The sequence below is a fragment of the Seriola dumerili genome, unplaced genomic scaffold (assembly GCF_002260705.1).
Source record: "Seriola dumerili isolate Sdu_G_001 unplaced genomic scaffold, Sdu_1.0 BDQW01000331.1, whole genome shotgun sequence".
NCBI classification, from domain to species: Eukaryota; Metazoa; Chordata; class Actinopteri; order Carangiformes; family Carangidae; genus Seriola; species Seriola dumerili.
In genome coordinates, this window is record NW_019174586.1 from 8,424,885 (window position 1) to 8,441,044 (window position 16,160).

The following is a 16,160-nucleotide window of genomic DNA, read 5'->3' on the forward strand; positions in this document are numbered from 1 at the left end:
CAGCCGCTGGGCTGTGGAGGCTGGTATCATGTTGGCCTGAACTGTGCCCAACTGTTCAACCACACTGCCAATCCAGCAACATGCAGAGACGTGTTAGAGAAAAGGGCATTCTTCCTTTGTGCAGTCCATACTGGACCTTGAAACACTGATGATTATGATGGAAAAATAACCACAGAACAGATTATGTTCAGGTTGTGGCGAATCACTGCACACACTACTTATATTGCTGCTTGCAAAATTTCTGTGTCATTCTACCCAGAGGGGATTAGATTGTTATTTTTAAAAAGTTATTTTACAGGTTTTTCGGGATGTGGCTGTGCAGTTGGATGTGCTGGGCAACTACGAAAAAATAAAACACACGGACTAAAACACCATTGTTCTATTTGACAACGGCGTCCGGTCCTATGTACATAAATATCCAAAAACCTATGAGTAACTAGAATTAGGACATACATCCATATTCCCCTTGTGAATGCATTATGATGATGGGAGGTTCATTAAGTGTATTTTGGTTAAAGGTTTGGGTTTATGTTCATACAGAAAATAACTGCAAATTGTTAAAGAACTTGTATTATGTCTTTGCTTTCCCCTGCTAGAAGATAATGATGCCAAACATATCGCTGTCATTGGAACTGGAAATCAGCTTAATAACTTTGTGGTAGTAAATTAGATAATTTCATGGCCACATATAACATTTCCAAGAAAAACTAATCAGGGATGTAATTCAGTGATGAATTTCATCAGAGGAAATTCGTCTTTGGGTTAGAAGTACTTTAAAGGGATAATTATTTTAAAATATGAAAGGTGCAGGATGAATAAGAATGCAGTTAAAGTCAAAATTAAACTGCAACTTGAGCTCATCTTTCTCACATAATGTGATATATTTCCAGTTAAAATGGGAAATTGTGGTGAAACATCATGCAGAGAGGAATCACTGAAAAGTGTCCTGAGGCAAATGAGAGAGAATGGCAGTCTTACTTGATTGGAGGGGCACTGTCTGTTAAAAAAAAAAAAGCTTTTGTTTTCTGTTAGTGGTTGTAACTATTTCCACACATGTAACACAAGGTGTAAGTGATAAACACAAAAGAACTATGGCAAAATGCAGTTAGTGTACAGTTAGTGCTATTTTGGTGCGTTGTCACACTGCTGAGTTCTTGACCTTCACAGCCATGTCTAGCAATCATCAGGCTGGAGTTTAACAGGTAACAGATAATAGACATTTAATCTAATATACAAGTCACGCTTCTATTTATTCCAGAAGTATAATTTTTTCTTTCACGATTTGAAGGCACTAATTTTGAGATATAAAAACTGTACTTCAAAATCAGGGCTAACAAATGTCGAATAGTTAAGCAATGATGTTATGAATACAAACAATCTGTGAGGAAGATTACACAAATGAACATACACTACTTATATATACAATTTACTTCCAAGGTAGTAGTTCAACTGTGGTGTAATACTGTGATGAGGATGTACTTCACTGTAATGACATAGCAAATGCCACCCTTGTCAATTCTCAGCGTCCAAATTGCCCCTCTAATGATGGGCCTCAAATTAACCTGTGTTCTGGCGCTCCAGGCCCACAACAACAGTACAATGCACTCCCAAAACTCAGCACAGCAGGCTTCTGGTGTCCCATTTGCAGACCTGCCCACTCTGCCATCCGAGCCAGCCAGACCGCCTGCCTGCCTCTGTCTGCTTGGCTCGTTTCCTCCACAATGCATCGGCAGAGGACATCTTTAAATACACTGGAACAAATGCAGCATTTCTGTGTTTAAGCTTGACCGAGCTAGCAAGCTAATTTGCTCCTAAACCCTTGAGTGTGGGAGAAACAAGGGGGAGAGAAACAGACTCTTAAATTACATCTGTGAATGGGGATGGGGGGGTAGATGAAAGTTATACGACGGAGAGGACGAGAGTTGGCTCCGGGATGGCAGCACTATGGACTCGGATCATTGATGTTGAAGTGTGAGGAAAAAACAGCGGCTGTGTCAGATGAGTCGCTGAGGTCACTTTATCTCATTCTGAGTAAACAAAGAGTGACAATTATATATTCCCACACAGATCTATAGGTATGTTATCAGCTGTAATTAATCTCAATTAAACAAGTGTAAGAGGAGAAAATACAAACTGCAAATGTCAGGAAATATATCACTGGATGATGGAAAAATAATGCTTTGTGTGGCATTGAGCTTTTCCTTAATAAACAAGAAGTCCATGACAAATTGAAGATGTTTCACCAATGCCAATATTTCTATTTGTGAATCCACGATTTCATCCCCACAGTCAAAAAACACAACTAATCAAGTGTGGGGAAATAGATTTATGATTTAATGAATTTGAACAATGTATTATGTAAACACAATACTTCAGAGCCTGTAAATGTGTCGAGCTCCAAACAACCGGGGACAGCACACTGGGCAGCATACCAATATCTTAGGATTTCCTCTCTCACTGTGAGCTTCTGTTTTGCCTCAAAAGAGTGGCCTTACATAATTAATATAATGTGGCTTCTCATTCAGTCATGTTCACTTTGTGTCAGCCAGGACTATGTGTTTTATATTCCATTTCATCTTGTCGCAGAAGCACCAGCATGGTACCGACTCTCTCTCCTTTTCTTCTTTTCTTCAGTTTTTTCTTGCTTTTTTTTTAAAAAAAGAAGAAATTCCACTTCTCCCTTTTCCCGACAGTTTAAACAACCTCTGGAAGTAGGACACTGTAACATTGTGAGTGTGGTAGTATGTAGTGCAATGGGCAGGTTTAACTCAGCATGCAGAAACATATACAGTATGAGTGGGTGGGCCACCTTGTGACACCGTTAGAGGTTTGAAAAGACAGTCTCCCTGTTTCCCACTGGACCAGATTGACAGCGTCACTCAGGGGCAAGGCGCAAATAAAAGAAATAAGGAAAACACAGCGAAGCCCTTGCTGTGTGGAGATGCATTAGATTTACACCTGCTGGGCAGAGGAAAAAGCGAGAGGGAGGCCTTTCTAACACTATTTCCAAGCCACAAAAGGCTATTCTGGTTGGCATCGGGGAGGCATGATGACTCTCTCCCCGGTTCTTCTTTATTCACCACAGTAAGGTCTGCACCATGATACCACTTAGTATCAGACAGTCAGAACCAATGTCCGTAGCATTAGCCGCCCACCACCCTGTGCTGCACCATATAGACGATTGTCAGCAGTGAGGCAGTCCATGAGAAGAGCTGCAGCTCATATCTAAGACACACAGACCGAAATGGAGGTGGGAGCCTGGACTGAAGAAAAGAGAAGGAACTAATAGCCACATCTTCTCTGATTTCAAGAACATGACTATAGCATACATAAGGATGATGGCAGGGGACTGACACAGTGGTAGTAATTGGATTTCTCAGGCCTTGTGCCCACTCATGATAACATGCTGAGCTGTGACATGAAAAGTCCTTATGTGTGGCAAGGGAGCAAGGTGCAGCAGAGTGGAAGTGACAGGTGTCAAAGATTCAATTCCTTCGCTCCTCGAGTTCTGTTTCTCTGGAGACTGCTGAGGAACAACCTGCCCTGTGGTAAAGCCAAACCCCGAGCTTGACATTCAGTTGCAAATCCAAGCTAGTTAAACCTATGTAGAATGCAGCGGAGGAGCTGGGGGAGGGGGGAGGGAGACAGGAGGGGGTGGGGTGGGATCTGGCATTAGCTACTATGGATATAAGAGGTCACAGCCTGATTGCTTGCTTTATTTATTTTCTGATGCTAATGTGAGCTGAAAACAGAAAGAGCACAGGATTTCTAAGATGTGCTGGAGAACACACAAAGGGGCCTGAGACCCCCACTGCAGATCTCACAGATGTTGGGGGGTAGTGCAGTGTCTGGCCACAGTCCCCCCCCCCCCCCCCCCCCCCCCCATGCATTCTGGCCTCATCTTTAACGAGGATTGCATGAGAAAAGGCACATCATTAAAAAAGAGCCATTCTGAGACTTTCCTGTATGCCATTAAACTTAACAGCCGACCTCTCCCATTACCTTTTTCCTCAAATTTAAGGAGGTGGGGGACAGTGGGGTTTGATAAGTGACATTTGGCTAGCAAGATGCACCCATTGAGTGAATCCTGCCTCTCAGTTAATTAAATATGGAAGGAACAACAGTGAAGCCTCCTGGAATGTATTAAAGGTGTTTTCCAGACTATTTCTGTAAATAAGCACATTAATGTAATAGGTATTGTAGTATTTTTTATGGTCCACACTGACCTGATTTTACATAATGTGATATGATGATTAGGTTAATGGCCAGAAAGATGCGTGGTAGCCTAAAGGAAACATCTTATTAGCAGGACCATACAAGAATGGAGGGCCTTTGTGAATAATGTTTGCAATGTTGGTGAATTTACTTTAATTTGATTATCCGCCACCGCCAGCTAAGCCTCAGTGCAGAAACACCACTGCATCCTGTTCAGCTGTTGACCTTTCTCACACATGAAAAGAGTCAAAACAGGCATAAATCTGACTACAGAACATGTACGCCACAGTCGGTCAGATGGACTAGTTGGTAAACTCTGGTGTATTGATCTTCATTCAACTATGATGACCCTGTCAAGTTCAGCAGCAATAAGCGTTTCCTTCATCTGAATGACTCGTGTGCATGTTAATTGATTGAATAAGGAGCACACAGAACACAGAACCCAGAGGTTTAAAAGACTGAGACGTTCTTGAATATGAAGACGTGGTGAAAGACGAAATGCAGGCAAGTGGAGCTAGTGGAGATCGGTGGCCAAGAAAAGGTCAGGGGAGGCTCCCTGGGTCCAAGCAAACCTCAGCGGACCCCCTCCTCTCTGTTACTGTGCCTTCACTCTCTCATCAATAGTTTATAATCTGGGTCACCAGCAGCCACCATGTGCCTGCCACCTCTCAAAATGTTGAATTACAACATAGTGAGCTCATCCCTGCAAGGTCATCTAGGGGACAGCGAGGAACACTGACACTAATTGGTGAATGAAAGATAGTAATGATAGAGGTGGTTTGGATGACTTCTCTTTAACCTCTGTTTAACTTCTGCCGAGCACAAATCCAAAGAGCACATTCTGCCATGCCGTGCTTCACAGTATGTGCAGGGCCTCTGCAAGAGAAATTCTACATTTCAGCAGCTATAAAATGTGACAGAATAAATCATTCTCACTGAATATACATGAGGAGAGCAGAATATGGAAATATTATAGCAGTATGCCTGAGGTAGTAACCTTTTGTTGCCACAACTGAGGAGGACGACATAACTTTACATATATCTGCTACATATTCCATCTGAGTTATAATGTTGTCAGGAGAAACAAGGTGATGAGAACCAAGATAAAAACCAGGATGGATATGACAAAGGCATTGGGGGGGACGCAGTGAAATGAAAGAAAAAAAAATGTAGGAAATCTCAAATGGATTAAAGAGGATGGAGGTATAGTGTTTTTCCCACAGTGAGGAAGTAATAGGGGTTAAAAAAAGAAATGCACATTGCTGCAGCACAGGAGAGACCCCCCCCCTCTTCCTCCCTCACCCCAGCTGCAGTGATAAATGTCTCTTTGTATTCTGGACAGAAAACTGCAGGCTACAATATACTTGTCAGAAGACAGCTGATTTTCCCCTTAAACAGAGCAGAGTATATTCTTAATCTTTCCTTTCACAGAGGCGTGAGATAAAACAAATGCCTCACGCCAAGACACATAATGCCAAGAAAATCTCTCCCCATTCACTACACGTTTGTGTGGCAAGTATGTACCAATATCCTCCTGTGTGTACAATGTCTGTGTTTGCAGCAGGTGTAGCTATAACGTGTGCAACTGCATGCTATTTGTACTTTTCCTAAATTTCACAGCATCCTTAATCCCCGCAGTATAGCCATGGTTCCACTATGAGGGCTCCTAAATGGGACTCAGTGCTACAGGTAATGGAGCTGATTATAGCTATCTGGGCTACGGGCCAGCTGCCAGACTCTGCCCTGCCTGGAGGGAGCACAGGCCGCCTGGTGTCTGATATCCTGGGATCCCTGTAATACAAGCCTTGCTTTGGCAGTCACTCTGCGACTATCCTGCCCACTTCCAGCCACACACTGTGGCTCCTTTGAGTTAGTCTATGTGTATAGTATGTCCTCATCAGGTTGTTTACTCCACATGGCATCAGTCTATAGTCATACCATCTCAGCAACAGCACTGTAGCGAGTCATGCTTTTGTAGAGGAATATTAGGGACTCTAGAGAGGTGCCCTACCTTTTATTTTCTGTCCTAGGGGCAGAGTGGTTCTGGTGGCCATCTTTAATGTTACTGACACAAACTGCATTCCTGACACTTCTGACAACAATGGCTAATCAGTTGGGGACACATTCTGCTGGCACTGCCATAAAAATCTTTCTCTCAGCTGACCTGCAGCTATTAGAGTTGATACAGTAGTCACGCTCCTTCGTCTCCATTAAAACTCTAAGAATTCAGATGTCAGGACTCTGTCTAACGTTTCTTTACAATTAATCTGCAACAGGACACACATTTCACAGGAAATATAATTGTGAATTACATTACATTATGGATTACATTTTCTATAAATGTAATGAGGATATGTTGTTAATTTACTATTTGGCATGCAACAAATACGTTCATACTGAACATCAGTAAAATGTTCACAGACGATGTATTTATTAGATGTTGCAGTACAATCTCCTTAGTCTCGTAGTGACTACAGCGTTATTACTCATTTTTATGGTTATGTTTATTCACTCACAGCACTTAGTTAAGGTTATGGAAAGATTAAGAATAATTTGCTTTGGCTCAATGTCCTTTTCGCTGTCACGATACGGTTTCATGCAACAGCCTCTGAACTTGCACTGTTTGTGGGTGGGAAGGATATAAATAAAGAAAAGCATAGCAGAGGAGGCTTTGTTAACCTCTCATTATGTTAAATTTACATCATGTGTAGATGAAATCACTGTAAATGTAAATTATCTTCAAATTAGAATCCGTGGCACCAAGTCTGCATGAAACTGGAGGACCAAGAACCTTGTACAAAATAAAGATGCAGTAATGGTGAGAATGTCTACACAAGTGAGCATTGAGTAACAGTGGGAGGTGATGTGGGTGAAGCGGGGGCAGGGAGAAACTAAAATGACAAGTAATGACTAAAATAATCAAATTTTAAAAATCGAATTAAAACAAATAATTAATTATTGATGGATTACTTTTTCTTTTCCTGTTTTCTCCCAAACAGGCCAATTAGGTGTGTGATAACAGTGTAACGGGGGCTGCAGTCCCTCCAGCCATACAGCCCCTCTGTTATAACCCACAGTCTTATTACTGCTTGTTTTGTATTGCAGTGGAGATGGGGCTGTGCCCACGCTGCGACCTCAAAGAATTAAAAACACAATGGTGCGGTTAGAAAAAAAATGGCTGCTGCCACAGTTCCTCAGACAAGAACTAGAATCAATCGGAGCCACAAAAGGCGATTGGACCGGAGACAACGCTATAGCTATACTATTTGAATTCCCCCCTATGCATAGTATTTCTCTCTTGTGCCCTTGCGCCATCTTTCTCCCTCTCTTGCTTTTCCCCTACTTCTCTGATTAACCTTTAAAGACGCACACTTGTCGGCCGCACACACACTCAATATACTGTGTACACCCTTTCAGACAGATTTAAAATTCAGGTACTCTCTCCTTTCTGTTTAATACACACTCGGCCCCCATCAACTTCGGCATATTACCTGTTCTTAATCTCCTTCCCTCTGTCTGGGATCACCCTGATCCCCCTGTTTTCCCATCTGCTGTCAATTGGGGCCCAGCTTGGCGAGATGTTCAACAAACAACTGTGATTCACTTGGTTTCTGCGGAGATTATTAACACACCTAGCATGCCACAGCGTCATGAATAAGCAATGGAGATCCGGAGCCCTATTTTCTCTCTGTCTCTGTGTTTCCTCCCTCTTTCTCTGTCTCTCTCTTTCTCTCTCTCTCTTGCCCTGAACTGAATGCCAGGATTGTCTAGAAAATGAGCTGTCAGTGGAGGGCCTGCAATGAGATACATCAGGCTCATTGTGAGCCCTAGAAAATAATGAACTATTCCCATTTCTCTCTCTGATATGTTCAATACGCTATCCATGACAAGTGCAGAGAGATAAGCAGTCCCCTCTTGAGCTGATTAAATACACTGGGTATATTCAGGAGAGCTTTGGCAGAATGAGGGTTCAGGGGATGCCATTATAGTATTGTAACATTATGATATGTTTCCAGTCTGGGCTGGAGATGAAGACCTTTTGCATGTGTTTTTGTTTGTCTCTGTGTTAGTGTGTGTGTGCAGTTGAGAAAGAGAAGCTGGAGGCAATACTTGTAAGAACTTAACAGAGAATCAAAACATGTCAAGTTTGTTTAAGTCCTTCTTCACGTCTCTTAACTTATTCCCTCTTGGAATTAACTAAAGAACTAAAGCGATGGTTCTGTGCATCATTCTTAAAGAATCTGTTAGTTTACTTATGGAAGTACTGCAAACAAAAATTACCAAGAGGCTACAGACAATTTTTTAAAATTGAGAACAGACATAAAAGTGGTGTGGTTTGAGCGGAACCAGACTTGCTTTACACAGTGAAATATATGAAAATCACATCTTCCCTTTGAGTGATAAAGGTCTTTCCTGCTTTAACAGGGGCAAAATCAATAATGGTCAACTCTGTTTTATTATATTAGGTGTAATTTCAATAAGACAGAGCCAGAGACCTCACTGAGTCCCTCAATTTCATTCAGCGATGTACGCATGATAAAAAAGACGAGCCCAGATGGACACAGCTTGAAATGACATTTTATTCCTTTCTTTTTCCTCAAGTCTCTACATCTCTCATTGTTCATTACAGACTTCACTACACCTGCTAGCAAGCATTCTCTGGTGTGTTTGAGCATGCGGTGTGTGTGCACTCTATCTTCCTTAATGCTTGTGTTGCACTGAGCTCTTTGTCACTGTCAGCCATTTTACCTCCACCACGGGTTCCACATTAGATTAGGCAAATCCAAATCAAAATGGATGGTCCCAGTATAGAGTTTATATGTTAATCTAATCATAAAATATCATAACACAACACATGTTGTTGCCAGTCTGAATCACGCGAAGAGTTGTGATGCTTAATTTAATCAAATGCTGTTTGAGAATCAGTCAAATCCTCTGGCACATTCACAGTTATGGTGGAGTGAGAGAAAGAAAAATATCACTCCTACCTGTCAGAGAGATTGTTTCCTCTTTCCCTCTTTTTATTTTCCCTCGCTAAGACTGCTTACTAGACTCTCAGCTCATCTCTCCATCTCTGTCTCCCTCACACACACACACACACACGCACACGCACAGACACTCTCTCCCCCTCTCGTGTTGTCAGCATAGCGCTGTTCCTGTTGCCTTCCTGATTCTGACACCTGTCAGCATTTTCGTTAGTAGATCAGAGAACTGCAAACTAGAAATGTTCCCGTGTTGAATTTAGGGCAAGTTTGCAGGAGAAACATGTGAGGTGCCTTTACTCTTTCTTTAATTCAACAGGGGAAGGGAACTGCTTGACTGGCACAAAGTTGGGAGATGTGGGTTGGAGATGTTTGCAGTCAGTAGATGGAAACAGAAGAGAAAGACAGAAAGACATATGGAGAGAGAGGGAAAGAGAGAGAGAAAAAGGTGCGGGGAGCTGAAATCAATTAGGAACAGTGAAACCCTGCGGATCTGCTGATGGAAGAAGGGAATATGGTGAAATCTGCGGCCCACGGAGGGGGCTTCCATTCCTAGGCTCCAGCTTCAGGCACACACCCATAGGGAGCTAACAGATAGATGAGAGATATTCTCCAGAGGTGGAGGCCAAGGAATATGTCAGAAATAAAAGAGGCCTGTTCCCTGCTCTGGCTAATTGAGCAGTCTCAGATCCCTTTGAGTTTAATAAACCAAGAACAAGGGATTTTTCTTTCTTTTTTCTTTTTTTTTTGGAAGAAAACTCACACATTGACCTGGAAGTAATTCCAAAACCAAGACCACAATCGTCTAAACCCATAAATCGGCCACTGTAAAACAGCATCATGCTCTCCATTTCCCTCCCACAGAGATAACTCGAGCGATTTAACAATACATGAATCTTAATCCTTAAAAACCATGGCTCATCCATATCCACGAGGAATTAAAGTATGAGCTATGACAATCAAAGTCGAAAAAAAAAAAAATAGATTTAGCTCTCTTTGTCACCAGCCCCCTCTGAGTCTGTTCCCTTGCTTCTCCCTTGACACTAATGGTTCTACAGAGCCAAAGCTAGCATGTCACACATTTCAACCAAATCCCCCCCTAACTTCACAGACATGCCTATAAAGATAAAGAGGAATTCATTTTATATAGCTCTTCTTCTCAGTTTATAGTTACAGCGATATCATCCATTTTTATTCTAAAGGCAGATATGAGGGAGCCATTACATGTTAAAGATAGCCCTTCCTTTATAGATTCTAAGAGATTTAATGTAATTTGTTCTTCAGACACTTCCCAAATCTAATCCACTGGGTGAGAATATTTCAGGTCAGACTTTCAAAAAGAGCACACACGGCTCTTCAGATTCTTGGCAGGGATTCAACAAAGAGGCATTCGCTCAGATTTAAGTCTAAAATCTATTCACAAGCACTTCGCTGAAAGTTACCTTGGTAGTGGCTGGTGCAGGAATAATGAATAGCGTTGTTGAAACCGCACCGCTGAAGAAAAAAAAAGAAGCATAACCATGATGGACAAAAGCCAAATATCAAACTCCTCAACTGACACAGAGGGAAAAAATGCCGACTGTGACATGTTGCTGGGTTAGTTAGCAGCTGAAACTCGTCACACAAATGGATTCCCACATGAAAGCCCACAAAATGATGCGGATGCAGGGTGTTTGTGTAAAGGTAACGGCTTGTCTCCTGGGCAAACAACACCTTTACATGGCGCTGGGAATGGTAAACATTTGCACTGTAAAAAGCCTGAGAGTTTAACCCTTCCTCCTTCCCCCTTCTGGCTTTCTTTTGTTCTCAGCACTTATCAACAGAAGAAAACAGAACAATAATAACACGCACACACACACACACAGAAAAAAAACACAAGGCTTCTATCCGCGGCTTGTGTGTGCTGTTGTCCTTTGGCAATTGCAGTCTCTCAACTTGTTTTCTGCCTTAGCTGGCAGGAGAGGCGCACTACACAACAGAGCTCCTCCCAGAAGACATCTAAGCAGTGGGGTGTTTAGTGAACATGCCTGTTTGTTTTCTGACAATTCTCTCCTTTCACTCACAACCAGCAGATAATGTCCATTTTGTCAATTAAGACAGATGAGCTCAAAGTAAAACCACATCACCACACGACTGGAACCACTGCGGTTCTCATATTATACTAAACTGTTCTATTTCTGCCACAGTACTCAAGTCAGTTTTCACAGAGGAAAATGAAGCAGGGAGATGGGGAGGCTGGTGTTCTCCTGAGGAGTCACACACACAAAAAAAATAAAAAATAAAAATCTGAGTATGTAAAATCCTAATACAACTGCGCCCCATGCTGAATCTGCCCATCTCTGTCGGCCCACCATGTCTTTTAACTATGTAATTACACCGTTGAGATGGTAATAGAGGGACGATTTCATTTGCTCCGTCATTAAATTTCTGCACGTGTAAGGATCTTTGGTCAATTCATTTAATAATTATGAACTCTCATTACTCTCTGGTGTGACCACTGCTGCTGACTGACTTTTAAAACAAAGGGAGGAAAGATTCTTGTGAAGCCATTTTGTTAAGTTGTTAGTGAGGAGAATAGCTGGCCAAAAAGTGAGTGTGTTGCTGGCCACAGTAAAAAAAAAAAAAAAGAAAAAAGAAAAAGAAAGACAAGAAAAGCCAATAACAAACCATCTAATTGTAATTCCAAACAGATACTTTGTTATCATCTATTCGTTCTGGTCAAAACAATGGACAGCACTGTGAAATAGCCTCTTGCCTCTGTTTACCAGCAATGTGGAGCTGCATTACACATTCAGGAGGCATGCATCCATTTTGCTGAAACAGATACAATCATTGGTGGTGTTAATGAAAAAAGAGCTGCCTGAGAGAGCTCTCCCCACTTGTAATATTCTTCATGTACATCATTTCTAATTGTCTCCAATAATGAGATCCCACCACTAGAAGACCTGTCAGCATGCATTTTTTAGAGGCACAGGGATTTTTGCGGGTTGTGAAGTAATTACAGCTGGCAACTAATAGTCAGCAAATTCACTTTTCATTGTTCATTACTGTCTGATGCCACTGAGGGAACACGCAGTCCAAGTTGATTCAAATGGTCACCATACTCCCTGACCCTATATCTGTCCATGTGTATCTCTCAGCTCAGGCAGAGGCAGGTATATAGGCTATAAACTGCCGGCCATGAGGGCACATCCATGTATGACCCCATCCTTCATTTCTCCAGTGAACTAAAGTGTAGGTTGTCTAATATTATTCTTCCCCGATCAAACAACACCAACAGCAAAATTGCTCAAAGTGAAGCATCTGGTAAGTTAAACATTGCAGGGACAAGACAAGGAAGAGCCTACACACGCCTGGTGCTGCTTCTTCAACCACACCCACACACTTCACAGTCCACTGATAAAAATAGATAGATAAATAATTAAAAAAAAAAAAAAAAAAAAAAAAAAATCACATAATCTTCATTCCTTTATGCTTTTTTATAAAGTAGGGCTCCTTTTCGTTATCTCTTGCTCATTAAAATTTCTCCTCTATATGAGCTGAGGAGGAAGAAAGCAGTGAGAGAGTAGACAGCCTCGCTCGGGCAGTGTTGGTAAAAAGGAACCAAAATTATGTCGATGTTAACTGAGGGAAGAAAAACTAAATTTGGCACGAGTGCCCAAATTGGAGCACAGCACAAATGTAAAGTTCAGATACAGCGAGTGAGATCTGTAAAGTGCTGTCCTCAAGAGTGTGCTTTTAAAATATAATGTGCGGTCTTTCCTTCTCACTGAGAATAAAATTGCTAATGTGAGTCATCCTAAAATGTCTGTGATTTTCATACACACACACACACACACACACACACACACTGACTCTTGTGCTCTGGTGAGCCGTTGCACCTGTGCATGTGGTGTTTCCTTTGAGCTCAGTAAATACCCTCAGGTGCATATAGTAACATCCTGGCCTGCTCCAGACAGCTTCATCCTGCTTCATCCTGCTTTCTCTGCTCTCTCTCTCTCTCTCTCTCTCTCTCTCTCTCTCTCTCTCTCTCTCTCTCTCTCTCCCTCTTGCTGACCCACTCTCTTCCTCAGTCTGACTGGCAGTAGTTAAGAGTGAACATGACCCTTACACTGACTTCTGCCAACCAAGTGGATGTCTTTTTAAACGGTGAGTCAGAAATGAAACATCAACATTAATTCCCTGCTAAATGATCCCACTGAATAATGGATGAGGGCACGTGGAGATATGTAGATTCCCACCTTCTACCTTTGTGAGCCTAATTGCTGCCATTCAAGCACATCTGAAGACAGCCGGGCTTCAAGAGCAGACATGGCTACTATCAGTCAATAATGTTGCCTAAGCCTGTATCAAAGGGTAGCCTTAGCTGTCAGAGATCCCTCACATTAGCTGCTCTAACAGGACATCAAAGACAAAAAACTGTGTTGTTATTCATACTTGCACTTCTGAGGCCTGCAATGGGCATAATGCACCTTAAAAGATGCTCTGGTGGCATAAAAACAGACTCAAGCGCACACGCAAATACACACTGGTCTTATCTCAGAAACTGGCAAAACATACTCCAAAGGATGTTGCAATCCTCTAAACACACACAGCACACAGCAAACACACACACTCACGTAGAAGCGCAGATTTTCTTACCTTGGTCTGGCAGCTGGCAAACATTGGGGGGGACGGTCATGTTCAGCACGTCATTGACAGCCGTGTCAACATAGTGTCCTCTCTGGACATCATGTTCACTGTCGGTCTGGTCGCTCTCCTCGTGGCCGCTGTCCTTCAGACTGTTCCCCTCCAGGTCCTTGAATGTCGATGTGCTACATGGGGGCCAGGAGGGAGGAGAGGGAAATGTTGATTAACTGTCATGTCACCTTCTCTCACATGCTCTCCTTCGTCCTCTTGTCTCTGACAGTATGTGAGTAGCTGTCCGTCTTTTTCTCTGTCCCTTTCTTTATATGTCCTTTCTCTGAATTCTTTGCCCTTTTTTACGTGATCCATTTCCATGAATTCCAAACAGATGAATAGTAATTTGTTTTAGGACAAGTCTTTGTTAAACACTACACTTCAGCGTCTGTGTTGGCAGTAACCATGAAATAAGAAGAGGCTTTAAATCTGTTGAGAGCCTTTTTGGATTAAGTGAACATTTTTTACCTTCACAGATAGCACGGCAGCTACGGGGTGTTTCAGACAGGGACATTTTAGATGGATGCACTGACTTCAAGGACATCGCACTGAACAAACAGGAGGCACTCACTCACTACAATCAAACAAATACTGCAGTAATCAGGAATTCCTGGAAGGAAGATGGATGTAGGAAACGCTGGAAGCATACAAACTGAGCATCTGTCTTGTTTGGGGCTCACAGTCAATAAAGAGGGTGGGGTGGGGGGGCACAATCAACAGCTGCACAGTAACAGCGTGATTTCCCTTCATTTGATTTCCATCCCACTGGAACAAATTCTGCTTTACAAACAACACTAAATAGGGGTGAATATATGAACATGTGTTCTTGCGTGAGAAAAAAACGACTGAGTGTATCCAAGAGGAGGAAAGAGGTTATAGGAGAGTCAAAGAAAAAGAATAGAAAGTAGACTGAACAAAAGTGTGGAAACAAAAAGAAACGTAGAGGAAGTGAAGGACAGTACAAGGTAGCTGCATTCCCCAGCCCAAGCCTCACACACTCCAGCCTTGGAAAGAGAGGACTGCAGTGGAGGTAATGTTGGCTCTCTGATGTTATCACTGTAATTGCACCTGTCCCAGACCATAGGCTCGCTGGCTCCTGAGGGAATTTCTTTGTAGTGTGCTGCAGAGGCCCCACACTTGAATACTCTTTGTTTACATTAATGCAGGGAATCTTTTGGGGGGGAAATTGCCATAATGGGTTTTCAAAAGGCTGGGATGGCCTCAAACAAAAGAAAGCCTGGACTGTTCCATAGCTGCATGTAAAAAGGGAGAATTGTAGTTTCAAAGGAGAGCCTGGTTAGAAAAACCTCTGTGGCTGTGGGGAATTGTATGACCCCCCCATCCCAACCTTCAACCCCGCATTCCTGCAACCCTATCTAATATCTTGGTTCAGGTGGACTGAATAACAATGCACAATGAAAACGATTCTTCACTTCTTAACGCAAGGAAAACAAAAAAGAACATAATTATTGACTGCTTATGAATCTGTTGTCTTGGGCAACGGTGGAGAAATCTCTTGAATATAATGTAATCATTAAGTACATGAGCCACATGTGTTACTAACGAACCGAATTACAGGAGAGTAATAAGGTTATCTGGAAATATGAAAATCATTGCTTGCACATTCCACCGCTCTGTGAAATCTAATAATCTGAAAGTATGAGTTTGTGGCTCTTTTCAACAAGTGTCTACTAAACGCATTATGGTGTAATGGTATTTACCCCAAAATCGTATCCTCCCATTGCACTTACACTGAATGAAAAACACCCAGGAACACATGCAGCTGCAACAGTAGCTGTGCACTCATTAGATAAAACAATTACAGATAACAATGGTAACGAGGTGCTGCTAACAATTCCTAATCAAGACATACCTTTTAATGAGGTGGGCTCTGCTGTTCACGTAACTGGAGTCAATGGAATAATTCTCCGTCTGTAAGAGAGCGATGCAGGGGGTGGGGGTGGGGGTGGGGGTGAGTGGGTGGGTGTGGGGGTTGTGGTTGAGGAATGATAGAGAGGGGGGGGGGGGGGGGGGCAAACCAGAGGAGAGGTACTTTTAATAATGGAAGCAACCAAAATAATGTTACCAGTAATTGGCTTTCAGTAGAAATGTTATTTTACACAAAGGCCCCGGTGAGCAGCCGCGGCTTTTATAGGGCTGTATCCTATTCTCTTTCAAAGCACACACACAGAGAGGCTGACTGGGAGCTGAGAGCTGAGGAGAGTGCTGCAGTGAGCACAGCCTCTCTTCTCCTCTTCACCCTCCCTGCTCTCGATCCCTTGC

General features: G+C 42.5%; 1 protein-coding gene across 2 annotated transcripts in view; it reads right to left on the bottom strand.

Moving 5' to 3' along the window:
* Positions 1 to 16,160, bottom strand: part of pcdh19 (protocadherin 19) — a 53,493-nt gene that overhangs the window by 8,402 nt on the left and 28,931 nt on the right. For both annotated transcript variants that reach the window (XM_022760268.1, XM_022760267.1), the window contains exons 3-4: positions 15,751 to 15,809; positions 13,839 to 14,011 (exon numbers count right to left, since the gene is read on the bottom strand). In XM_022760268.1, the coding sequence (XP_022615989.1) occupies positions 13,839 to 14,011; positions 15,751 to 15,809 (232 nt within the window). The remainder of the gene's footprint in view (positions 1 to 13,838; positions 14,012 to 15,750; positions 15,810 to 16,160) is intronic.